The sequence below is a fragment of the Microtus oregoni genome, unplaced genomic scaffold (genome assembly GCF_018167655.1).
Source record: "Microtus oregoni isolate MIOR12 unplaced genomic scaffold, Mior012 000009F_ref0000495, whole genome shotgun sequence".
NCBI lineage: Eukaryota > Metazoa > Chordata > Mammalia > Rodentia > Cricetidae > Microtus > Microtus oregoni.
The window spans coordinates 23,807,420-23,833,884 of NW_024543068.1; the positions used below are offsets into that span (position 1 = coordinate 23,807,420).

General features: G+C 39.0%; 1 protein-coding gene across 1 annotated transcript in view; it reads right to left on the minus strand.

Moving 5' to 3' along the window:
- Nucleotides 1-26,465, minus strand: part of Mnat1 (MNAT1 component of CDK activating kinase) — a 132,297-nt gene that overhangs the window by 46,435 nt on the left and 59,397 nt on the right. The window contains exon 7 of the mRNA XM_041658381.1: nt 2,729-2,850. Within this exon, the coding sequence (XP_041514315.1) occupies nt 2,729-2,850 (122 nt within the window). The remainder of the gene's footprint in view (nt 1-2,728; nt 2,851-26,465) is intronic.

Genomic DNA, 26,465 nt, shown 5'->3' on the forward strand with positions numbered 1-26,465 from the left:
TAAAATTCAATAACGTTTTAAATTGAGTTCTTTGGCTACACGAGACACAATTTAAGTGCTCAGTAGAAAGTGACCAGTGGTCACCACACTGGGCAGTATAGACCTACAGCATTTACATCATTACAGAAATTTCTACTGCCTAGTTAAAACATTTACATTTAACATTTTTTGAAAGATTTGTTTATTAATTGTATGTGCATGTGTGTATACCTGAGTATATGTATATGCATCCTTGTGTCAGTACCTGTAGACACCAGATGCACAGGTAGGTGGCTCACAATCCAATTTGGGGGCTAGCAACCCAACGAGGGTCTGCTGTAAGAGCAACAAGAGCTCTTAACTGCTGCACCATCTCTCCATCTGATAACTCCTGATATCATTGAGATTATATCTGTTATAAGGCTACTTTCTATATTTTCCTTATTATTTTTCTTTTCCTACTTTTCCTTCACTAGACATTTTATTTTCCCATTTTCATGTATGTGGCTGTGGCACATGGTGTGTGTGTGTGTGTGTGTAAATGTTTACATGTGGGTGTACAAATATGTGGAGGTCAAATGTTGATGTCAAAAATCATCCTATCACCCTTCTACCTTATTCAATGGGCAGGGTCTCTCAGTCAACTCCAGAGCTTGCCAATATGGTTAGTCCCATTAGTCAGATTGTTCAGGGATTCCTTATGTATGCCTTCTGAGGCTGGAATTACAAGCGGGTTACCATACCCATCTGCATTTACATAATACATGGGAGTCTTAACTCTAGACTTCATGATCTTGCATGCTCTTTAACTGAGGAGCCATTTTCCTTGTTCTAATTGCAACTTTTATGAACCCATTGTTTTCTGTTATAGTCTGTACTGTTAATTATTCCTGGTTTCTTTTGTTATTTTTTGGTAGCTCTCCTTGGTTTTATAGCACACTCTCACAATGACAATGTGCAGATGTGACGACAGCAAACTTTCTTCCCCTTCTTCTTCTTTCACTGCTACTCTGAAGTCACTGAGATGGCTTAGAGGACAAAGGTGCCTGTGCCAAAGCTGATGACCGGAATCCAAGGTGGGAGAAGAGAACTGAACCCCCACCCACTGGCACTGTGGTGCTGTGGTGTTTTTTTTCTCTCTCAATAAGTATTTTTTTTTTCAATTCAAAACATTTTAACTTTCCATGTAATAAGCCATGATCATTTCCATGATCTCATAAATGTAGCTTTTGTAACAAATTTATTAGAAAATGTTAAACTCTTTAACAGAAGCAGCATTATTTTAAACACCTAATCTTTATTGACATGAAAGATTCTAAGGAAAGATGAAAATGATAGTTCTGGCTGTTGGTAATTCAGGCAAAGATTTTCTAACCCAACATCTGTGTTACATGTAAGTTTTCTATGTCATAAAATATAATATTCTTGGAGCAGAAGAATAATATCTCAGTGGATAAAGTGGATAAAGAGCATGGGGATCTGAGTTGAATCACTAGAACACATGTCACAATCCAGATGTGGTCGTACCTGCTAGGAACTCACTGCGGAGGTGATGACAGGTATAATCCAGATGTGGCTGTACCTGCTAATAACCCACAGTGGAGGGAGGTGATGACAGGCTAGCCTGACCCGCGATTCCCAGGTCCCAGTGAGGTATCTTGTCTCAGAAAACAATGCAGACAGCTCCTTCTGGTCACCTCTGGCCTACACACACACACACACAGACACGCAGCAGCACACACATATGCACAGACACAATCTCCCTAAAATGCATGCTTATCTTATCTCATTCGGCTTTAACTTTTAGTGTATAGGACAATTATTTAATAAATTTGTTACCTCAAGGGGAGTTTTAGATTTTCCTGTTCTGTTGACTTCACATTGGAGGTTGTAGGACTTTAAGAGAAGACAGAACTAAATTTTATCTATCCTTAAGAGTTACCCAATACCAAATAATTAAATGGCATGCCATTTTTACTTTAGGTACTATGGAACCTCAATAGCCGTATGTAGAACACGGTGCAGCATCCTTAGGTGTGGGTTTTAACTGGAGGACACCGTAGGTTTTGTTGTGCTTCCTGTTCCCAGTCTCTGCTGATGGACTTGCTGGTGTTAATCATGTGGCCTCACTGTGTGTGTTCTTTCCTTTCACATTATTCCTGAATCAGTCTCCTATTCAACAGTTTACACTGAACACCCAGACGGAACCATGACTTCCTCCACCTAGCTCATCTGCGTCTGGCCTTCCCAACGGAATACAGACCCCATTTGCTCCCAGGAGAGACTGTCTGCATTATTCACAAAAGCCAGGATCTCAATTCACTTTCCAAAAGAATACATGCATACACTATATCCTTTGAGACCTCGTCCAGTCCTATATTTCACCTACTGACAAAATATTTTGTGGCTCAGCAAAGAGAGTGATTAAGTCTCCCAATTTTTATGGAAGATGCTGAATTAAAATTTTTATTGATCTATTATTTACTGAGGTAATCCTTAATTCAAACAAGTGGTAAGCTAAACCAGTCACTCAGCTATGGCTGCAAATGACAGCCTCACAAAGAGAACTGCTTTCAGCCCTAACCTCAAGAATCTAGCACATACACTGAAAAGTCAAGATGTTAAATAGAACTCAACGTAGTACTACTGACTATTAAGAAATGAGATTAAGTTTTGTAAAGCAACCCTAAGAAAAACAGAATGTCCGTTACATCAGCTCCTCTCTATGGAAAGTGCTTCTGATGCTTACCCAAGTCTTCCCAACATCTCCAGGTCGGGAACCTGAGGTCCACAGGTCTCTATCTGCAGGGGCTGGTACTCATAGAGAGCCTCTTCAAGTTTCTGGATCGGTGCTAAAGAAATCTGTTGACCCTAAAGAGTAATGGAGGACATACATTTTAATAGTATTTTCATATTGTTATTTGTAGTAATTTTAAAGATGAAGTAAATTTCTCTGTTAGAAAGAACAGTCATTAGGGGCTGAAGAGAGCACAGCAGTGAAGATCATTTGCAGCTCCTGTAAAGGACCTAAGTTCAATTCCCAGCACCCATGTTGGGCAGCTCACAAATGCCTGTAACCCCAGCTCCAGAGGATCCAATGCCCTCTCCTCGTCTCTGAAGCTGCTGCACTTATATGCACATTCCACACACTGCCACACATATACAGATAATTTAAAATATAAAATAAAATATTTTAAAAATTAAAAAATAGCTATCAGGCTTATGATTCTGTGGGTAAAATGCATTTCATCACAAAGCACATTCTATAACATCCAGTCATACAATTTATGAAGGAAAATGAAATTATAATGAGGAAATTTAGTGGAGGAAAATGAAATCCACCAATAAATGCAAAATTTTGCCTTAATCAGTACTATTTTTTAGTATCCATAGAGCTAACCAAAATATAAGCATAGGCCAATCGTATATATTTCAATTTTTATAAGATACTTTTCACAGATTTAATGATCAGTTTTTTTTTAAAGTTCTAACTAGGGAAAGGAGCTAACAAAATAAATTTTGAAAAACCATCACATAAATATCTTGGCTTTTTATAATAAAATCAGGCTTACCAAATGAGTACTATATGCACATATATACACATATGATGTAAAAAATAATTAATGATCAAGAACTCAATTCAATTGAACATCTAGGTACTTTTCAAAGAAGAAAGAACTACTAGGTATCACATCAATACAAGGACACAAAATCAAATGCCACTCAGCCATCTAAGTATGCTTATATACAATGTACGTATTTATCATTTGCTTGGGAAAGGACTCTCTGACTTATAGAAATCTCTATTTCTTAATAAGGTGTATGATTTCTGATTCTGATAGTTTTCATCATTTCTCTAATTTACAACTTTTTACAAAGGATGACACAGAATATGTATTTCAAGACATGAATTTTAGCTTTCTTAAGTCACTGCAGTGGGAAAGCATGTACTAAAAATATTGGCAACAACATCTGAGTTGCTGACGCTGTGGTGTCCTACCATTTATTCTCTGAAGGAGGGAGAGATGTCAACCACCACCTTAGAATAATTCAGTATAGCCAATACTTTGGTACTGCAACTTTATGTTATCATCTACATAGTTCACATTCAAGATCTATGTAATCAAGTTAAAAAAGTCCCCCCCCCCCCCCGTCTCAGAGAGAGAGAGAGAGAGAGAGAGAGAGAGAGAGAGAGAGAGAGAGAATGAGAATAATCTGGGAGTCAGGAACAAGAGCTGCAATAAACAGAGACTGTATTAGGACTTTATACCCTCCCTGCCATATTTATACCTGTATTTAATATCCAATGTCAAGTTAATAGGCCATCTCTGCCCTGTGTTGTTCTCATCCCTCCCTTCCTTCCCCTTCTTTCTATTCTTTTCTTTTAATAGGCTTTCCCAAAGAATACACGCTGGCCTTGATTGCAGGCTCACCTGTCTCAGCCTTCTGAGATGAGACTGTTAAACGTTATTTGATTCCATTTTTTTCCTCTCTTTCATTCAACCCTGAGCAAGGACTCTCTCATTGCCTGCCCCTGTCACCAGCGCCCTCTTTTCATCTACCTTTCCCTCCTTGATGTTTACAGACTTAATACTAATCGCTAGTCTTACTCTTTCTGATGGGAAATACTGATTGCTAACTTGGGACTCCAGAGTAACCAAGGAGAAAAGCCTCTAGGCAGGTCTGTAACGGATTCCAGATTAGGTTCACGGAGGTGAGAAGACTCACTCTTAAGTGTGAGCAACATCATTCTGCCTCCAGCTCCTCATGCCATGACTTCTCCACCATTGACAGACTGTAACCTCAAACCCTCTGAGCCAAAACAAATTATCCCTTCCTCCCTAAAATTGTTCCGGTCAGGCTTTTGTCACAGCAACAAGACAAGCAACTAATACAAACTGTTTTCCTAGAGATCAGTCTGCTTCTGCCTCCTGAGTGCTGGGATTCATAGGACAAAAAGTATAGATCCATCTCCAGGGAATATCCTGTCTCCTAGTGAAGACATACATCCAAAAATTAAATGCCTGCAAATCCAATTAAAAAACGCTTCAAGTTGATTTCACCCAATGGACACAGGGATGGTTCAGCACATTAAAATAAATAACATGTAAACAGACTCCAAAACAGAAATCACAGTAGTAACTCAACAGATAAACAGAAATCACAGTAGTAACTCAACAGATACAGGCAAGTATTTTGAAAGAATCCAACATTCCTTCATGATAAATGTTCAGAAGATATAAGAAACATGGGGAACACATCTCAGCATAATAAAGGCTGCAAATGACAAACCTATAGCCAACGTTGAAAGTGGAAAAACTAAAGACACTTCCAGTAAAATCAGGAACAAGACAAGGGTGTCCACTTTTTCCACAATTACTCAGTATCATGCTTCAAAATCCTGGCTAGAGAAACAAAACAAGGAAATCAGCCAAAATTAGGAAAGTAAGATGATAAAGTATCCTTATTTGCAGATATGACTTTATGCACAAAAGATCCTGAAGACCCTACCAGAAAGCTCATGGAACTGATATATACTTTATAGTGGCAGTATATGAAGTTAACATAGAAAAACCAGCAGCTTTTCTATATACCAATAACATGTCAAGAAAGAAATCAGGAAAATAGCTTCATTCACAGGTCTTTCAAAAAAAATGAAATGAAATAAATAAATAAATAAATAGCTGGGCGGTGGTAGCACACACCTTTATCCCAGCACTTGGCAGGCAGAGGCAGGTAGATCTCTATGAGATTGAGGCCAGCCTGGTCTACAGAGTTCAGGACAGCCAAGGCTACACAGAGAAACCCTGTCTCAAAAAGAAGAAAGAGGGGGGAAAAAATGGAAAGACTTAACTAAGAAGTGAAATACAAGCCTTCTACAATAAAAGACTGAAGGAGAAAACTGAAGAAAACAGCAGAGACCTCCTATGATCATGGACTGGGGACATCAATATTGTCAAAATGGCTATATCACCAAAAGTAATCCAACATATTCCAGCTAATTCCCATCAAAATTTCAATGCCATTTGTTTTAAGTTTAGCATTATTTAAGATTACTTTTATCTATTAATTATGTGTCTGTGTACATGTGAATGCAGACATCCATGGAGTTCAGAAGAGGGTGTCAGATCTCCTGGCGCTGGAGTCACAGGTGATCGTGAATAGCAGTGTGGATTATGGATGTTGGAACCCGAACTCTGATCCTCGGTAAGAGCATTAAGTTCTCTTTATCACTGAACTAGTTTCTCAATGCTATTCTTCATAGAAATAGAGAAACAAAACTTTAAAATTCATACAGGAGCACAAAAGACCAGAGATAGGCAAAGCACTCTGAGAAAAACAATGCTGAAAGTACTACAACACCTAACTCCAGTTATGCTGACATGGCAACAAACCCAGCATGTTGCTGCCTCAAAAACAGATGCACAGATCAACAGAACGGCCCATGGGACCCCAGGATAAACTCACATAGCCACAACCACCTAATTTTTTAGAAAGGTGCCAAAAATATACAATAAATGCTAAATAACTTCCTTTACAAATCACGCTAAAAACCAAAGAACAAGGACCTTAATACAAGACCTGAAACTTTGAAACAATTAAGAGAAAAAAGTAAGGAAGCCCTGTAAAATATAGGCATAGGTAAGGACTGCTGAGTAGGGCTCTAATCATTCAAGAAACAATGCCAACAACAGGAGAGTGGACCTCCAGGCAATTGGAAAGTCTGCTGCTGCTGAGTGAAGGACAGCCTGCAGGACAGAAGAAAACCCTTGCTATCTACACACTCGACAAAGGGTTCATATCTTCAGCATATAAGGAACTTAAAACCTCAGAAAAAAATCAAATAGCTCGGTGTTGGGGAGTATTATTTTCAAATGTGTGACTTTTGTTTACACTGCATTTGTCTAACTCTGTAAAGCTGTGATTCTTTGCTTATCTAAAACACCTGAAGGTCTAATAAAGAGCTGAATGACCAATATCGAGGTAGGAGCAAGAATAGGTAGGGCTGGCAGGAAGAGAGAATAAATAGGAGAAACGAGTAAAAGAAGGAGGACGCTAAGGGCCAGTCACCATGACAGCCAGAGTGTGATTGAAAGTAAGACATACAGAAGAAAGGAAAGGAAAAAGCCCAGAGGCAAAAGTATTCAGGATAATTTAAGAAAAGCTGATAAGAAAAAAGCCAAGCTTCAGTCAGGCATTCCTAAGAATAAGCCTCTGTGTGTGATTTATTTGGGAGCTGGGTGGTGGGCCCCCCAAAAAGCCTAAAAGGAGTAAAAACAACAACAATCCAATCAATAAATAACGAATAAAATGAACACACAGTTCTCAAAAGGCGAAATAAAACGAGTATCAAACACACGAAACACTCTTCAACCTCACTAGCCAATAGAGAATACATATCAAAACCACAGGGTGATTCCACCTACCCCATTAGAATGGCAATCATGAAGAATACAAACACTCAGACCCAGCAGCTCACAACCATCTGTACTCCAACACAGGCACCTGCTTCACACAAACATATCCAAATGATGGACACACACTATTCAAATATGTGTGTGTCTATAAAATAAATCTTTAAGAATACAAATAACAAATACTGGCAAAGACATAAATAAGAGGAAAACTTGTATAAAAAAAAAACTGCTAATGGGAACAAACTAATCCAGAAACTATAGAAATCAGTATGAAGATCACTAAAAAAAAAAACAAAAAACAAAACCCTAAAAATAGATCTACTATATGACCCAGTGATACTTCTGGGTATTTAACTAAAGAACTCTAAGTCAACGTGCTATAGAGATACCTGCACATTAATGTTTGTTGCAGCACCCATCACAATAGCTAAGTTATAGTACCAACCTATGTGTTTATCAACAGAGGAATGGATAAAGAAAACACAGTATATAAACAATGCAATTTTTTTTCAGCCATAAAGAATCAAGGTATGCCATCTACAGGAAAACAAATACAAATGAAGACAATCACATTTAAGTGAATTGAGCCACTCTCACGGTGACAAGTGTCATATGGTTACTCATTTGTGGTTTCTAGATTTTCTATGTATTTACATAAAATCATGAATGTAAATATAACATGCAAGTAGGAATGAAACCATCTAGATGATCAAAAGGAAAGGGTGGAGGGACAGTAAAGAATAGGAAGGGAATCATGGAAAGATGTGTTCAACTTATATCCCATATTTAGACAAAAACTTAGTACAGTACCATATACAATGAACAGACACAATGACATTTTTTAAAAAGAGAATCAAAAGGATAGAAAAGTCAATATGTGAAAGAATGAGACAGTGCGGCTTACACTAGAATAGGATAGAGACTCCATGCAGTGCATTGGGAAGAACAGCAAAACTACCAGAGCAACATGTTTTACCTTATGACAGTAAAAAAACGTAAGTAGGGAAGAGCAGTCAGCAGGAACAGTGTCAAGACGAAACCGCATCAGTGCAGACAGCTTGAACTACATTCAGAAGGATGTCAATGCTAATTTGAAATGCAAATAGTAAGAAACGAAAGCTTGCAAGCCAATACTGGAACATCTTATCTCCATCACAGAAAGCATGTTTGATATGACCAGTCCACAGGCAGATGCTGTCACACACCTTTTCTAAGAGAGTACACACCATGTACTCCAATGAACAAGAGCCCCTTCTCCCAGTCTGGAGGAACGTGTGGAGCTGGCACTAATGATTGGTATGACTGAGTATGAGATCCAGATTTGATTCAAGAACCAATGAGCTAAGTACAAGCAGAAGAATTCACAGAATGTTCAAGAAAAACTGCCAGAATCAAGTGGAAGCTTTAAAGATGTTTCTGGGTCCACCCGTTCCTATGGTTACTTATCTGTCCTTGCCTCTGCTAAAGTAGAGTCCATGTCTCCAGGCACATTCACAGTGAGTTCCATTCCAAACTCAACCACAGCCTGCAAGCTTCTCTCCATGATGATCAGGCCATAGGAGATGCTCAGGGTAGTTCCCAAAAGATCCTGCTTGACGGTCAGGCCCCTGCTGCAGCTCCTGATTCTGTTTAACCCATAGTAGCTGAAGCCCAGACTTACGTAGCAGAGGATGAATGGCCAGCCACTGTGGAAGCTCCTGTTCCTGCCACAGCTGTAGCTAGAGTCCCAGATGTTGCTCAATGCCTACATTCAACTTCTGAGCAGCTCAGTGAGTGGGCACAAGAGGATCTGGACACGTGGGAGGACTTGTAGACGTGGAGTTCAATTCTGAGCCCACAATACCTGTCAACCGGGCACAGCCCAGTCAAGGTCCATGCCCTCTACCTCAGGATTCTGGAGAATGATGATCTGTGTTAGTGTCAGATCACTCTGGTCCATACACTTAGAATATTTCCAAACAAATTAAAACACTGATTAAGTATCGTGTTATGTGTTAGTTGAAAATATTTTCTGCAAGCACTCTTTAACATTTTTCTTGTTAGAATAGCTATTTGTATGGATTTCTTCTTTTTTGCAAATATTTCAATGTATGATTGCCTGCATGCACTGTCTATGGCCTGGAAGGCCAGAAGAGGACTGAGGACCTCCTTGGGAGTAAATCTTCACAGTTGAGAACTTGGAAGTGGGTGCTTGGAAGTGAACTCAGGTTCTGTGCAAAAGCAGCAAGTGCTCTCACCACGGGCTCTCTCTTCCATAGAGCAAGGAAGGTTTTAAATCATGTGTGGGAATCCCTTTCACATCCCATAATACACAGAGTCCATTGTAATAAAACGTTCCCTTTGCTTAATATATATTTGAGGAAGTCAAAGAGATACTACTGCCCCTGCTTTTGATTCTTAAGATTAAAAGTAAGCCTTATATTAGTGATTAAATATACTGTAGAAAATGCTGTTTCAAAAAAAGCACAAAACTAAAACCTTTTCCATTTTTATCATTGTTGTCATACAATAAACAAAAGGCTTTGGAGATAAACAAATTTAATGAGCAGAGCCACAGAAAAGCATGCAACCTGGAGAGTGTGTTTAATCACTACTCTCGGGAGAGATGGGTAGATGGCTACAAACCATACACTCAACAATATCTTACTTGCCTGAATACACCATCCATTACTCCTGTAAGAACAAGCATAGAACCTAAGTATGCAAGAGTCAGGACCAGAGTTCAGCTCCCCAGCACACACAGGAACGCAAGGTGAGTCAGGAGGCCCATATGTAATCCCAGCATGGGGGGCAGAGGCAGAAGATCCTTGGTCTCTGGGTTTAACAGAGAGCCTTGACTAACATATGAGGTAGAAAGTAATCATGGAAGGCACTTGACATCAACTGCAGACCTTCACAGACACACATGCACACATGTACATGCCCACACACAACCATTCATGGACATCACATATACATATATCTTATACGTGTATATGTATGTGTGCAAATCAGTTTCTGCCTTGCAGAGTTTTTATTTCAGTAAACATGGAGTATAAGGAAATCATTTCTAATTGTAGTTCTTCCTCCCCCCCCACAACCAAGACAGGGTTTCTCTGTGTGGTTCTGGAGCCTGTCCTGGAACTTACTCTGTAGTCCAGGCTGGCCTCGAACTCAGAGAGATCCACCTGCCTCTGCCTCCCACCACAGCCTGGCTTTCTACTTGCATTTCTTAAGGTCATTTAAATAACACAGGAAAGAACCATGGCAGGCAGGTGCTCCTCTCCCGAAGGTAACTCTGTAGACTCTACAGAGCCGCGGCACTGCTATTGAAACTGGGGTCCCGAGGCAGGCAGGTGCTCCTCTCCCGAAGGTAACTCTGTAGACTCTACAGAGCACGGGGCACTGCTATAGAAACTGGGGTCCCCGAGCCTCTCACTCTCCCCACACCGAGTCACCTCAGTTCTAGGCTACTTCCCGAGACAGGGTCTACAGGAAGTCACTGAGAAAAATTAAACAAGGTATTTCTGTAGTTTCTATTTTGGTAAGTGTCCTAATAAACATGTGTGCATGTATATATGCATATATGTGTTGGTATGAATTTTTTTAATGTTTTAGGATGCAAGCAAACTAAAAGAATATGCTTGACACAGTTTACAAATTGCTTATTTAGAGTCACATTTCTGTGGTAGGGCAGGTATCTTCAGTTTATTTTAGGAACAAGCAGAGTAATTTCTGGACTTTGTTGTTCGGGCCACTCCAGGGTGATGTCAGCCTGTCATCACTGAAACAGCTGCACAGTAATAACTTCCTGGTAAAACATCATTTCATGATAGGTTCAATTCAGCCCCCATCCCTGACAGGCACACAGAATGACTTTTTCTCATTATTTTTCAAAGTTTACAGTAACTGTCAAAGGACAAATTGAGGGCAGGGGTCTGGAGGCTAAAAGATAACTAGGGACCTATGCCGGTGTTCCCTCTAAAGCTGAGTGAACTGAGGGAACACAGAAATTCTCTAAGTCTATTTATATTGCCTAAGGTGAGTGTGGGGGGAAGACTGGGACAGCAACAGAGTCTGCTAGGAATCCATGACCACTCAGCAGAATAAGCCGCTGCCTTTCTGTGTATCACAAAAATAAACAGGATTTTCCTCCAACTTAATATACGTCTGGTTCACATAATTAAAGAAACACCCCAAGGGAAAAAAACAAGCACTCATTTCTTTATTTTATTTTATTTACTCATTTTATTTCCCAGTTCTTTACTAAAATCATCAGACAAGATAAATGTTTTTAAATGGGCAGAATATAACTTCAAAAAATATCACTTCTAAAGCATTCTAATGATGACATTCCTAGAATCAGCCTTTCTGACTCCTCTTCATCCTTCAAAACATATTTGCTACCAACCCAAAATATATTTTCCTTCTCAAACATAAGAAAGGAGGCCTCACACTGCATACACTGAGACAGCACCTTGTTTCCTAGTTCAGCAGAATGCAGAATTTCTAATTTGTCAAGCTGAATAAACCTTGTTCATTGTTATCAACTGAATGGTCCTATGCTAAAGAGCTATGCTATATTCTCTCTTAGTCAAGACAAGACTCAAAAAATGTTTCTAGCAAATTGGCTCTGAAATATCACAATCTGCCCACCAAATTCACTCACTGCGTCCACTCTCAAAACTCATCGTTCAGTGTTCAAATAGCACACAGAAACATGTTCTTTAAATAATACTTCAGCTCTACCTTTAGACATTGTTAGCATACCAAGATAAACTACTGCAGAAAGAGTTTCAAAAATAAAAAGCAACCTACTCAGAAGTGAAAAGGTTACATGGTACCTACCTGTAATCTGAGTATTCGGGGAAGCGGGATAGGAGGGTCACAGTAAGTCTGCCACTATGGAGTTCAGGGCTACAGAGGAAGACTTTGTCTCAAAGGGGAGAGAAGGAGGGAAGGAGGGAAGAGAGGAAAAACCCAAGGTATTTATTTACTTTGATTTTGTTATTTTAGATTTATTTTTCCTTGGGCGTGGGCAAACAACACAATGGGAGAGAACTGCTTTTAATTCTTTCTCTTTTGTTTGCCTTGCTGCTGGACTATAATTTGTTGCCAAGAGGACATAGCGTCCGGCAAATCATGTTTGTTTCTATAAAAAGACCAGAAAAGAAAAACATCAAGGGAGACTATCTGGTGAGACAAAGCCTGTTTCCTTAAAAAGACTGTGTTAATTCTAAGGAAAACAGTTCTTGGCAGAAATTTCAAAATCAGATTTTTAGGCACAGAACATTTTAGCTGATTTGTTGTAAGTTCCTACAAAATTAATTTTTAAGAAATAATTCTTATCTTGGTACCAAAAATGAACTAGTAGTTAACTAAAGATAATGACAACTTAAAAGTGAGCTAGTAGTTAACTAAAGAGAATGACATCGTAAAAATGTGTGTGCATTTTTGATCACAATAAAATATAAATTTGGTTTATGCAAAGTTACCTAAATGTTCCTTTATTATGTAAGCAAAACAAAAAAAAACATTTTTTCAGTGTAAATATACCAAAAAGCTATAAAGATTGAGTCACACACATCCTCTGCCTGGGACAGTGTGTGGTGCATATCAAGAATGTCTATTTCAGGAAGGAACAGGTGTTTTATAATGGCCCCTCCAATCCTCTACCTCACCCTCCGAAACAGTGTATGACAAATCTCTTTGTTTGTTAAGGTCTTTGAACTACTGAATGAACAATTGCTGTAAAATCTCTTTTGTTAGGTATTTTATTGTTGCAGCCAAACAAATAACTAATACCCCACCCAAGTCTGGAGGATTTTTAAGTTTTTTTTTTTATTTGGTTTCGGTTTTAATGTGTACTGTGGATATGCTCAGTGGCCATGGAGGCCAGGAGAGGGTGTTGGATCCTCAGGAACTGAAATATACAGATAGTTACAAGCTACCATATAGGTGCTAGGAACTGAACCCAGGTCCTGTGCAAGAGCAGCCAGTGCTCTTAACTGCTGAGCCATCACCCCAGACCTCCTACTGAGATTTTAAACCATCCATTGCCAGAGGTCCCATGCACTTTCCTATTATAGGAATATTTAAATTCATTTATCAAATATTTAGGAATATCAAATATATTACTGTGATGTTGTAATATAATGTGTATCACCAGAACTGACCCTATTTTCAAGTCTTTATTGACATGTACAAATTAATATGCAACAACATGGATTTATAACCATTTATCATAAAGTATAAGTACTTATTTATGTATTAATATATAGGCTCTTTTTAAATGAACGTTATATTAGTTTACTAAAATGTCATTTCCAAAAAATATTTACAATTTCTTAAAAACATTTAGACTTAGGCAAACTGCACCCGTACTGAGATATGAACTCTAATTTTTATATACATTTTCTTAGATGTTCACTTTTTTTTATAATAAGCAGAAACAACTTCTTTAAATAACATAAAATTAATGGCTTATTTTCCAGCCATATAAACTGTATACACTTTGAAATATGATCAGAAAGACTATTTCAACTAAGAAGAATAATTCTTAGCAATGCTGAAATAAACTACCTTCCATGGAGCCCTAAGCCGCCAACGCCTTAAGCCGGCTTTACCGTGCCTCTGACAGTGCTTCCTGGCCACTCTAAGGATTAGGAAAGCAGCACAGGACAGCCACAGCCCTTTCGGAGTTTTCTCCTGTGTAAGTGCTGTTCCCACAACGCAAAAGCATCTAGACTGTCACACAGTTTGCTCTAAGTTATTTTTTTTATTTTGCTTTTTGTTTTAATTCATGGGGATAAAAACTAATTTTATTCTATTGTCTTCCTTTTATAAAAAAAAAAGTAAACAAAGAGAGGTACACTTAATAAAGTATCAACAGCAACCTAAAGGACAAGGAAAAACCTAACTTCCAAGCACTTCTCAATTTTACAGCTTGGTCTTTAGCACTGGTAAGTCCTAACATATGACCAGTTGCTAGGACAGATGCTGCCGCCAGTCAGCTGCCTTTGCTGAAACACATTCTACAGATTACCACTTAATCTCCCACCAACAGTACCGGCTGCCTGTTGCTCTGTTGAAATCACCACTGAAAATAAACATGGTCACCAAAATAAAAAAAAAAAAAAAACAATCAGACATAACTTTAGGGAAAACACAGCGCAGGTAAGTTCTGCATCTGCTCATTTCCTTCTATGGTTTTCTGGAATCCTTAAATTAAACCCAGAGCTTCCATGCCTGGCTCTCACCATCTCTCCACAGACTACTTCTTTTGAGTCATCTCTTCTAAAAACTGAAGTAGGTAGGTAGGTAGGTAGGTAAGTAGGTAGGTAGGTAGGTAAACAGATAAATAGACAGACAGACAGACAAACAGACAAATGAATAATCCTAAGATACTTGGGGAAAGAGTTCAGTAGTAATACAGAGCAGCATTTCCTTTGCTGCTGTTGTTAAATTCTGACCCCCTGGTCTTATTAAGATGGGGAGAAATAGAATTTAATGAGAACATACATCTTCTTACCTTCTCAGGACATCTGACCTTGCATTGGAACTCATCCACACTCCCCTCCCTCAGCCATAAGAAACTCCTACCCCTTAGCACTTGATTCTTACACAAGGGTCTCCTATTCCACTAAACACATTCAGAACTACCAAATAAAATAATTTTTCTGCATAATAAAAATGACGATAAAATTACTCTGAAGCTCTTTAGAAGTATTCTGGTACAAGGAGCTGATGAAGTTACTTTAAATTCATTTGGGAACACACTGAGAACTGTTCTTGGTGTTTACTTTTATGATCTAACTATGCTTTTAACGCTTGACATTAACACTGATTCTTAAACAGCAAGAAACACGAGGACTGCAGTGTCTGTAACCCACCTTTATTCCATTGCACAAACCTGTGACCTCCACTGTGACCTCCACAAAGCAGTCGCTTTGCTGTGGTGCAAATCCTCACGGACAAGTTGAACCTGTTCTTTTTGGCACTGAGCCCTTGCGCAGAACACACAGCTGAGATTTATTATAAAAGGGGAACCGAGGGGCATTATTTCACAACATTTTCCTCATATATAGCCAAGCATAATCTTTTACAGCCTTCAAAAGCTCTTAAATAAACAGATCGTCTCTTAATTACAAGGTTTCTTATTTGTCACTAATTGCAGGGCATATTAAGGTTCATTTTGCATGGGGAAAAAAGCTGGCACACAAAGCTTATGTATTAAAGTTGTAAAAATTAGTCTGTTAGCGTGTACTCAGAAACAATACTACTTTTTAAATACTCATATCTTAAAATAATTACATGCCTTGCTGTCTTTAACAAGGCAAAAGCAAAATTATTAATAAAACCTTATGCATATGGATCTGTGCTTTAAGAAAATAAGGTTTGTTTGTAATTGGTTTTAATCTCACATCACTCATTGGTCTTTTCAAAGCATTTCGGTGACAGACTCTCAAAACCAGAAAGATGGCTGATGTCTACTCTAACCTCTGCAAGTACACACATGGGTAAATGTACCAGAAAACACACACACATACACACACACACACAGAGAGAGAGAGAGAGAGAGAGAGAGAGAGAGAGAGGTGAGAAAGAGAGAGGGAGACAGACAGAGGGAGAAGGAAGGAGAGAGATATAGATACAGAGGCAGAGAAACAGGGACAGACAGAGGCAGAAGCACAGAGACAGAGACGGGGGAGGGGCCTATGCAGTACAAAAGGTCATCCTATATCTGAACATCTTAAACTGTATGCTGTGAACAAGGATAAACAGAAACCTTTTTTTTTTTTTTTTTTTTGGTTTTTCGAGACAGGGTTTCTCTGTGGCTTTGGAGCCTGTCCTGGAACTAGCTCTGTAGACCTGGCTGGTCTTGAACTCACAGAGATCCGCCTGCCTCTGCCTCCCGAGTGCTGGGATTAGAGGCGTGAGCCACCATCGCCCAGCCAGAAACCTTTTTTTAAGTGTCGGTTTTGCTTATAAATAAAAAGAAGTCAAAATCTGATTCAGTAGTGTCAGCATGCCTCTATTATCACTGCTGCATCCTCTCCATCAGGAGGATCACTCGTCCCACCTCCACTGTCATTCAATATCCCACCACACAGAACCACGCAGGCACTCAACAAGTCAAATGGGCCCTTTCCAGACTCCACTGTGGCTTGACATGGTGATGCAGGCTTACAGTAGCTCCAGTGTGGAGATGAGGTGAGAGGATCAACAGTTCAAAGCCAGGCTGGGCAACACAGCAAAATCCTATCATCCCTCCTCCGAAAAAAGGCAAAAAACAGGGGTGGGGAGTGGGGAAGAGTGTGCAATCTGTTTATAATCAAATTACAACTCAAAACACCTTCCTGTAGAAAGAACATCACTAACGATGGTGCAGTCCCAGACTGACAACACACAAAGCACATTCATTATCTTTAATTCAGTCTTGGGCTCTGGGAACAATACAGGAGGGAAATCAAAGAATGATTTACTTTCTTTTCCTGGGTACACAGTTGGCCCTTAGGCAAAGCTTTGAAATTCTTTTTTTTTTGTTGTTTTTTTTTTTGTTTTTTCGAGACAGGGTTTCTCTGTAGCTTTGGAGCCTGTCCTGGCACTAGCTCTTGTAGACCAGGCTGGCCTCGAACTCACAGAGATCCACCTGCCTCTGCCTCCCGAGTGCTGGGATTAAAGGCGTGCGCCACCACTGCCCGGCCAGCTTTGAAATTCTTAAACTTCAGATTTTTTTTTTTCATTTTGCCCTCTGTATTCCCATCTGTTCCTCCACAACAGGATACCACGAAATTCCCAAGAACCTGTCCCCTCTTGCCACTATGAATCCTACTATGCTCCCTGATCTTGAGCTACAACCAGACTCTACTATAATAAAAACTTCCTGACTTCAGTAAGGTGTTAGAGGAAGAAATGCAATTTTATGATTTTACTTAATAAGCATCGATATTTTGTTATTTCATTATTATTATTTTTAAAAAGGCATTTGTTAAAAAAAATTTAAAGCAATATATGAAGTAGTTGTTTTTAAAACTAAGGATTTATTTGCTTATTTTATGTCTTGTTTAATATTTGTGTATTTTAAGTGTCAATAGAAATTATACTTTTTATCCTTATAATTTCCTATTTTAAAAAAAAAAGGCAAGCACAGAGCACGAACCCTTCCTCACAGCGACTGAGAGCAGGGCCGGATACCCTATGACGAGAGCGCGGAGGGGCACAGAGACCCAGGATTAACTCGGGGTCTAAAGCAAGAAAATTCAAGGACTCTCAAAACTAAAAAGGTTAGGAAAAATCATCTCCAATCTTACTAAGGTCTCAATTTTTGATTCTCCCTTCAACATCCTTGTACGTGGTTAAATACAGCCTACCAACAAAGCACTAAAACAGTCTAGAGATATGGCCCTCTTGATCTCCAAACAAATTTACACGTTAGGGGCCGCCAATCGAAAGCACGAGTCTACAAAACCAAACAAAATCCTCTTCAACAGTCAGAGACAAAAATCTATGTGACACAGACAAAATTCTCTCCATATCTAGTTAAGGCATAAAACCACAGTGTCTCACAAAAGCAGACCTAGATTTCCTGTCTCATAAGACATGATTTTTACAACAGATACACGTGTCCTTGCATTGGCAGCAATAACCACAGTTACACAAAGGACAAGAGAATGACCGCTTCTGCAGCTTCTCTGACTATAGCATCTCCCTGAAGAAAACAAGGCTGTTTCTAAACCGAGTTCACCCGAGGTTTTGACATAGCTGCAGTCCTGTTTTTGTTTTCAGCAGTTCCAATGGATTGCCAGACCAATGTTTGTCTCATTATGCACTTAACCAGATCCTATCTGCTTAGCAGAAAGTCCCACAAAATATTAAAATGAAAGAGAATTAATTTTAGAATTTCAATTATCTATAAAATGTGATTATTATTTATATCATCCTTTTAATGACTTACAGACCCACTAATAGTTTACAAAAGACTGTGACATTATTTACGGTTAGCCCATTTACAACTTAGAACAAATGGTTCTCCTTTCCCTCACCTCTCTAAAGGGCTGAAAATTCTAGCAGATTCTATATCCAACTTTTGGTTTTGATTTTTGGTTTTTTTTTCCTTTAATTTGGTGCATCTTTTACTTAAATCACGAGTTTAACTTGTATCAGTGTGCACTCTGTTAGCAAAACCCATTTTCCATTACATTGTTACAGGTCAACAGGACATGGGGAGGCGTCCATGAGACAGTAGTTCTTAAGATTGCTGTTATGAAGAATCAGAAACAAACCAAATGCAGACGAATACACTGCAGAAGATCTAAATAAGTACTTTACAATATGTGTAATTACATAATTTATCACTAAGTTAGCATGATATGTAAAATATTGACAGTAGTCACCCATAGGCTTGATAAACACTTCAAATACAGCAATATTCAGATTACAGCAGCGTATACTAAGCATCCTTCCCATCTTTGAATCTAGTTCAGAGGTTTGGACTATCACTCTCTGCAACACTTCTTTCGGGCATTCTAAAGACAGCGTAACATGTTTAATCCTCCAATACAGCAAAGCTAAACAAGGTATAAACAGGATTCACCACACCTCCTGGCCTATCGGCAAAATCTCCAGTCTCTCCATCATGACACACTCACATGAAACGGCTCAGCCTGTCTCTACCAATCCAATGAAGCTTCATGTTATCTTTATAGAAACCAAAATCCACCATAGCATACAACTGATAACTTCTCCAGTCTTTCATTGAGTCCACCTGAAGTCAATTGTCGTTCATAAACCCACCAGCCAAATAAGTCAGAATTCACTTGGTACAACCAACTAGTTACCACCAGGAATCCTGGACAACAACAGATCTGTCCAGCATGAGACGCAGAGCCCAGTGCACTCCCAAGTCCATCATCAAAGTTCACACAGGACAAAACAAAGCCAATCACCTTTCCTTCCCACATTAATAGCATCAAGCTTGCCCAAGAGAGTCAAAGTTGCCATCACAGAAAATGAAACTCTTTAATCAATTTCTCAAGTATCTCCAGAAAAAAACAAAACAAAAAAACCTGTCTTCTTCCTGTACTTTGAAAACACTCCACTTTATTTACACAGGCAACAGTAATACTATCACGCAGAGTAAGAATCTGGACATCACTAGGAGTACCCAGATGAGGGTCATGTCCAATGCTTATTCGCCCACACGCATGTTGACTGCTCATGAGGTGACTCAGTCCTATGAGACCCATCCCTGCCAAGCCCCAGCAGGTGCCACTCATTCTCGAGGGCACCCACATATTCACAGTCATCGTTCTGTGAGTCAGAGGTGGCATAATCAGCATGCTTCTGCGGAACAGGGTCAGGCGCATCCAACCTGATAAAGACACGTCTGCGGTATGCTCACGCCCAGCATCAAAAGCCCATAGTCAAGTGTGAGATTGATCGTAGGCTTGGGGTCATTCACCTAATTACGCTCTGGCTTTGCCATCTTTGTTGTAAATTTTGTTGGTTTTTAAAAAGTTAGTCTTTATGGGAGAAACTGTTAAGTACGGGAAACAGTTTACTGTTACAGTAACTGACAATATCTAAGACTATTCAAAGAATCCTCTTTGAGCTCTTCAGTATGTTATTTTACAATGTATATTCTAAAGATGACCAAGGTTATCTGTCCAAGTTCCACAGGCATTAATTCACAGGACCAGAATCTGAACCCATCCATAATCTGACATTGAAGCCCTTATGGCCATCACAACTCTATCTTCTAATAATGGGGGTTGAGGTTCTCTTGCTTGTATCATTAAATTAGAATAAAAGAAGATTATAATTATTCTCCACTACTTCCCATTCTCAATTCAAATGCTTCTGTGAGAAAGGTGCAACTCACTACTATGTAGGACACAAGGAACTAGCTTGATATCATTTTAGAAAAGGCTAGATGGACTTTTCTAGAACCCAAAATAGCCAAGAAAAAGTGTGCAACATCAATTACCATTTCAGGGAACACAGGTCTTGTATCAGAAATCATAATTACATCTATGCCTATAATCTCTAAACCGAAATTAGTAATATGGAGTGTAAGTCCCATTCTCAGGCCTCCAACTTTAGAGGCCCTGCCCCTGTGAACGCCAAACCTTGACCCCTCCCTCCAGCCTATTTTTAAAGTGCTCCCCAGAAAGTCTCCATGTGGTATCTGTCCATATCTCCTCCAACACTCCCCTCCTGTGGTCAAGTTTGCGGCTTTCCGGTTCCCCTCAAGACCACCTGAGAACGCAGAAATCCCATAAACCTGGACCTCCTTTAATTCGGCTCATTGTCACTTGGCTTGATTGGGATTTTTGAGTCGGCAGAGAGCTCGCTTTAGGAAAATTCCTAACATGGAGATTAAAAATTCCCCCAGGAGCCGGGCGTTGGTGACGTACGCTTTTAATCCCAGCACTCGGGAGGCAGAGGCAGGCGGATCTCTGTGAGTTCGAGGCCAGCCTGGTCTACAAGAGCTAGTTCCAGGACAGGAACCAAAAGCTACGGAGAAACCCTGTCTCGAAAAATAAAATAAAATAAAAAAATTCCCCCAGGAAAGGCTTGATAGCTACAGTGAAACCCTGTCTCAAAAAGCAAAAAAAAAAAAAAAATTATAGATCCTTGTTATTTCCAATTATCGTCATTAAAAAGAGCTAAGTGTGGCAAAGTTGTGCAGGATCTACTACCATGCACACTATAGCTGTTCAAGGAGGAATGGTATTTCCTGGATCAAGTCGTTACTAGTCTCTCTCAAACTTAATATGTTCAACACAAGAGGCACTCTGCTAAAGTAAATCATAATTAAACAAATAATCTAAAGGTTTGAACTTCCGCCATATCCTGTGCTTACGGAATGTATCAGTAACAAAGGGGGATTGATTAATAATATCTTTATTGCATATATACATGGGAATGTATTCAACACTAGAACATGCTCTTTAGTCTTAAAATTTATTAATACAATTAACATACAAGAAATCTAGGAGCACAGGCAGTTGCAAACACCTCACTACAGTGACTTCAGGTATATATGTTATGTCTCTTCTCATTAATAACACCTATTTTTAGGATAATAGAAGACTATGATAACAAGGAAATGTTAATAAAACTTTCATTTTTTATATGAACTGCACCATCCAATTTAAATTCATGCTTTTGATGCTCCAAATATATTATCAAAAATATGATTTGAAAGAAGAAACATATTTTCTTATGACAAAGGAAACCCCAGAAATAAAAAGTCACAACAGAATAATCTGAGTGTGTTTCCGGTACACAAATGATTTACTGTTTCTCCAGAAACACACGTGAGCAACTCACAGTTCTCAAATGTGCAAAGTATTTCCATGTGCTTGGGACAAGAACTAGCCAAAACAAACAAGGCTGCAGAAATTTGCTGTTTTATTTCCCTGCCATCTGTCACCTTACTCCTTGTCTTTGCCTCCCCATTGTTCATAGTAACACTTTTTAAGGATGAAGGCAGCAAATCAGATCTCCAGCTGAGACCTGGAGTGTGAGACGTCATATGGCAGTGATAGTCCAGTGAAATGGTTATGGACATAAACACCTGAAGGAAATACGCGTTTTCTAGCGCAATACTAAATACACTGTATCCCTTGCTAGTATTAATTTTTTTTCATTCAGTATTCATTAAAAAGAGAATGTTAAATCAAGATCATACAGACCTTTAAGAAAAACTAATATTTCTGATCATTATCAATCTTATTTCAACCTTATTTTTATGCATTTTATACTTGGTGATAAGCTTTATTTTATCTGATATTTATCTGATATCTCATATCTGACTACATGAGTTCAAAATATTGTAAGACAGGAGAAAAGTGAATTAAAGCAGTATGTTTTCACAATATGATCAAAAACACCATGTGCTAAAATAAAAACTGGATATAGTATTTCCTAGTAAAGATGTTGAAGTTGTCAGAGGTATTATTGAATCACATAGCTATGACAACTTGATGAAAAAGGGAATCAAATAAGATGAATTTAGGCTCCAAATCTAAATATAATGAAACATTTAAATTGCCTGTTTGTATTGAAGCCTCAAACACATAACAAAATTATAGAAGTTGAAGCTCAGGTGAGTTACAGATACACCTCATGAACATGCACACATAAAAAAATCTTGAATGAAAATTGGTGGGGCTGGAAAAATGGCTCGATGGTTATGAAACTGGCTACTTTTCCAGAAGACCCAGGCTCTGTTTTCAGCTCACATGGAGGCTCACAATAGTCGGAAAAGGAGGAGAGGAGCCAGGGGCCAATCACCCAGCTATACAGACAGCCACAGAGTAAGAAATAAAGAAAGGTATACAGACTAGAGAAAGGTAAAAGCCCAGAGGCAAAAGGAAGATGGGATAATTTAAGTTAAGAGCTGGCGAGCTAAGACCTGGTATTCATAAGAAAGAATAAAACTCAGTGTATTTATTTGGAAGCTGGGTGGTGGGCACACCAAAGAGTAAAGAAAACATAGAGTAAAAACCAACCAATGACAGTAGATAATCTGATTAGAAATGGGGAGATGATACAAACAGATATTTCTTTAAAATACACAAATAACCAACAAGTAAATGAAAAGTGCTTAGCAGCACTAACCAACAGGCACATAGGTCAAAACCACAGTGATAAGTCAGCATCCCCCAAAGAGCAGCTGTCACCAAAAGACAAAGGCTGGGCAGGTGCAATTAAGGCAGCTCCACACACAACTGGTGAGGGTATAACCTGCATGGCCACTATCAAAAGCACTACCAACGCTCCAAAAAATACCACTAACTGACAGAGCAAGTCATTCACCTGCTGGGTAAGTACCCAAAGGTAAGAAGACGAGGACATCAGCGAGGTCTGCAGCCTCTATTTACTGCTGCACTACTCACTACGGCCATGACAGCCAGAGTCCACGAGAACAATGGAGAAAAGAAAATGTGGTACCTATTCACAATGGAATATCTACTGTACAGTAAAAGGAATTCTGTCTCTCAGCAGCATGAATGGAACACAGGGATATTATGTAGCTGATCCCATAGACGCAGAGAGTGGTTAGCAGTGGCTGAAGGGAGAGGCGGAGAGAAGGTGGTTAACATGTATATGGCAAGCTGGGGAGGAAAAACAATTTGTAATGTTCTACTGCACGTATGTAACTATGGCCAAGGACAAAACTGCAGGTGGAATGGACTCTGAATGTTCCCAAGACAAAGGAACAATAAATATTTAAAGAATAGAAATATCATTTGTTCTGAATTAGTAATTCTACTAAAATAACCATAATTTAACCCATAAAAACAAGCATATATTAAACACAAAATGAATACTAATAGCAAGTAAATGTACAAAGAGATGATAAATATTAAATTTGGGGAAATCCCAAAACATATTGAGATGACACTAATACCTATTCAACACAACTAAGATATATTTTAAAGTCACAATACCAAATGCCAGCAAGAATGCAAAATTAACAGAACTCAGGACGGGAACAAACTCAGAACAGAAAGCCAATACCTTAGCTTTGGATGGACATCTACTAAGGGAGGGCAGGATTTTGCCCCATTTCATCTCTCTGTCAAATTTCTTTCCCTTTACCATCATGTCTAATAACTCAAAAGTTTAAACACTACTTCCTGATTAGTATTGTTTTTCACTACATACAGATGTATTAATATCACCTGCATTTGTACATCTAAAACCATTATTAATACTTAATACTACTTAAGTACTACACACTCATGACTATATACAGCTAAGTTAAACATGGAGCTTCTTACCCTCAAGACATTTATAATCTAGCAACTAGTATGTATCTCAAAACACCAAGGAGGCAGCTTTAAGAGTTGGAAGAAGGATCTGGATGGGAGTTGAGAAATGAAAAGATTTATTCATTTGAATAATCGTAAAGAAAAATACGTATAAATTTGTGGGTCCAATTAGGTGTTTGAAATTGGTAAACAAAAGTTTTTGTTAAGTAAAGGTGATTTATCACAACCCTGATGACCTAGGGTCAATCCTCAAAACCCCCATGGTGGAGAAAGAACCAACTCCTGCAGGTTGTCTTCTGCCCCCCATGAGAGCATTCTGTGGCCCACAGACCATCAAGGTGCTACAGAGACAGAAGTAAGCCTTTTCGCTATAACTATGCCTTTTGGTAAAAAGCTAAGCATGATTAGAAAACAAATTCACAGTAAGATACAGCTTCCACCAGAGAGAGAGAGAGAGTGACAAGGAGGAACGGAGGGAAGGAGGGAGGAAGAGAGGAGGGAGGAGAGAGAGAGAGGATTGTTTAGCATATTTCCCACCCAAAGCGGTCAGATAAACAGTGGGTATCTCTCTACCAGCAAACAATCATGGGAACTCAGGATGGTACTCTCAAGGAGTCTGCTCTTTAGAAGCTGGTATCTCTGTGAGTCTTCAACACTGCTGACCAAAGCCAGGATGTAATGCACACTCAAGTCTCACCGAAATGGCCACACACTACAGGAGTTGGTTAAAGAGTCTATGATGAACTGAGACAGGGGTTTCACATCTCATGAGAAGGTGTGCTGCTGGGCCAGCTGTGGCTGTGCCTCCTAATCTCATTAAGGAAACACGTGTATACAGACAAGGACCTTCCTTGTGTTGTTTATTACAAAATATTTGTTGATCAGTGATTGTTCTTCAAAAAGTTTCAAAGCTCATCTTAACAAATACAGTCTTAGCTTTGTATCTGTCAGGGACTGGGTTTACCAAAATCCAAGGACATTCAAAGCCCTTAAATAAAATGCACATCTCTCCAGTACAAGGTGGTGAGTGCAGAGACTCGTGGCTACTACATGACACTCAGAGACAGTGCCCAGCCATAAACAAGACATTTATATCATCCCCTCAAAGACTCAGGGAGCACTACCACAGAGGAGGAAAAAGGATGGAAGAGCTGGAAAACAGAAGAAAGAATGGCTGTGAAATGCCATCCTCCACTAAAAGCCCTCAAATGACAACCAAGTATGATTAATGCTTATAAACTAGTTAGTGTTTTCACAATCATTTAAGAGTATTCCAAGCATGGTATTCCATAAAGACAAAGAGGCTTCAATGTATCTGCATATCTTTAGAGTCCACTGATATCAACATAATGTATAACATTCATCCACTTACACAGAACATTTCATAGAACCCTGTCATAGTCTTAGTGTTAAGATTGCAAAGGTTATACCCTAAATATAGAAGGAAACATTTAAGGAGTTTAAAAGTATAAATTACTGGTATGTGGGTAGAAAAAGGTACTTTAGATAGAACCACCAAAAAATTCACTGTGGCTGGGCAGTGGTGGCACACACCTTTCATCCCAGAACTTGGGAGGCCGAGGCAGGCGAATCTCTGAATTCAGAGCCAGCCTGGTCTACAGAATGAGTTCCAGGACAGCCAAGGCTACACAAAGAAACCCTGTCTCGAAAACCCAAAGCCAAAAAAAACAAAACAAAAAACAAACAAACAAAAGCCAGAGAGAGAGAGAGAGAGAGAGAGAAGAAGAAGAAGAAGAAGAAGAAGAAGAAGAAGAAGAAGAAGAAGAAGAAGAAGAAGAAGAAGAGAAAAAAGCAGTGTGGTTTAGTTCAGTGACTCACTCCTTTAACCAAAACACCTGGGAGGTGGAGACAGAAGATTGGCTTAAGACCATCTCCCACTACATCAAGAGTTCAAGGGCAGTTTGGGCTACTTAAAATTAGGTCTCAAAAAGTGAAAGTTGAAAAAAGTTCCTAGAATGAGCAAGCATGACAGAGGAAACATTTTGTTACTAGTGTCTTTTGTCTATATAACAGCCATTTCTTACATAGGGTTTGGTTTGTTTGCTACACAATTGCTAAAACCAAAGCTGCAAAAGATAAAAAGAAACAATCTGTACGTTCATTCACCACATCAAAGTGACCAATATTTCCAGTCTATAAAATTCACTAAGAGCTTTCATGATTTTCTTTAAGATCATCTGTCCATTCATTCAGTCTCCAACCATCCATTCAACAAACTAGCTTCCAAACAAGAGTTATGGAAGAAGAGAGGAAAAATGACGATTTAAATATGATGATTGAA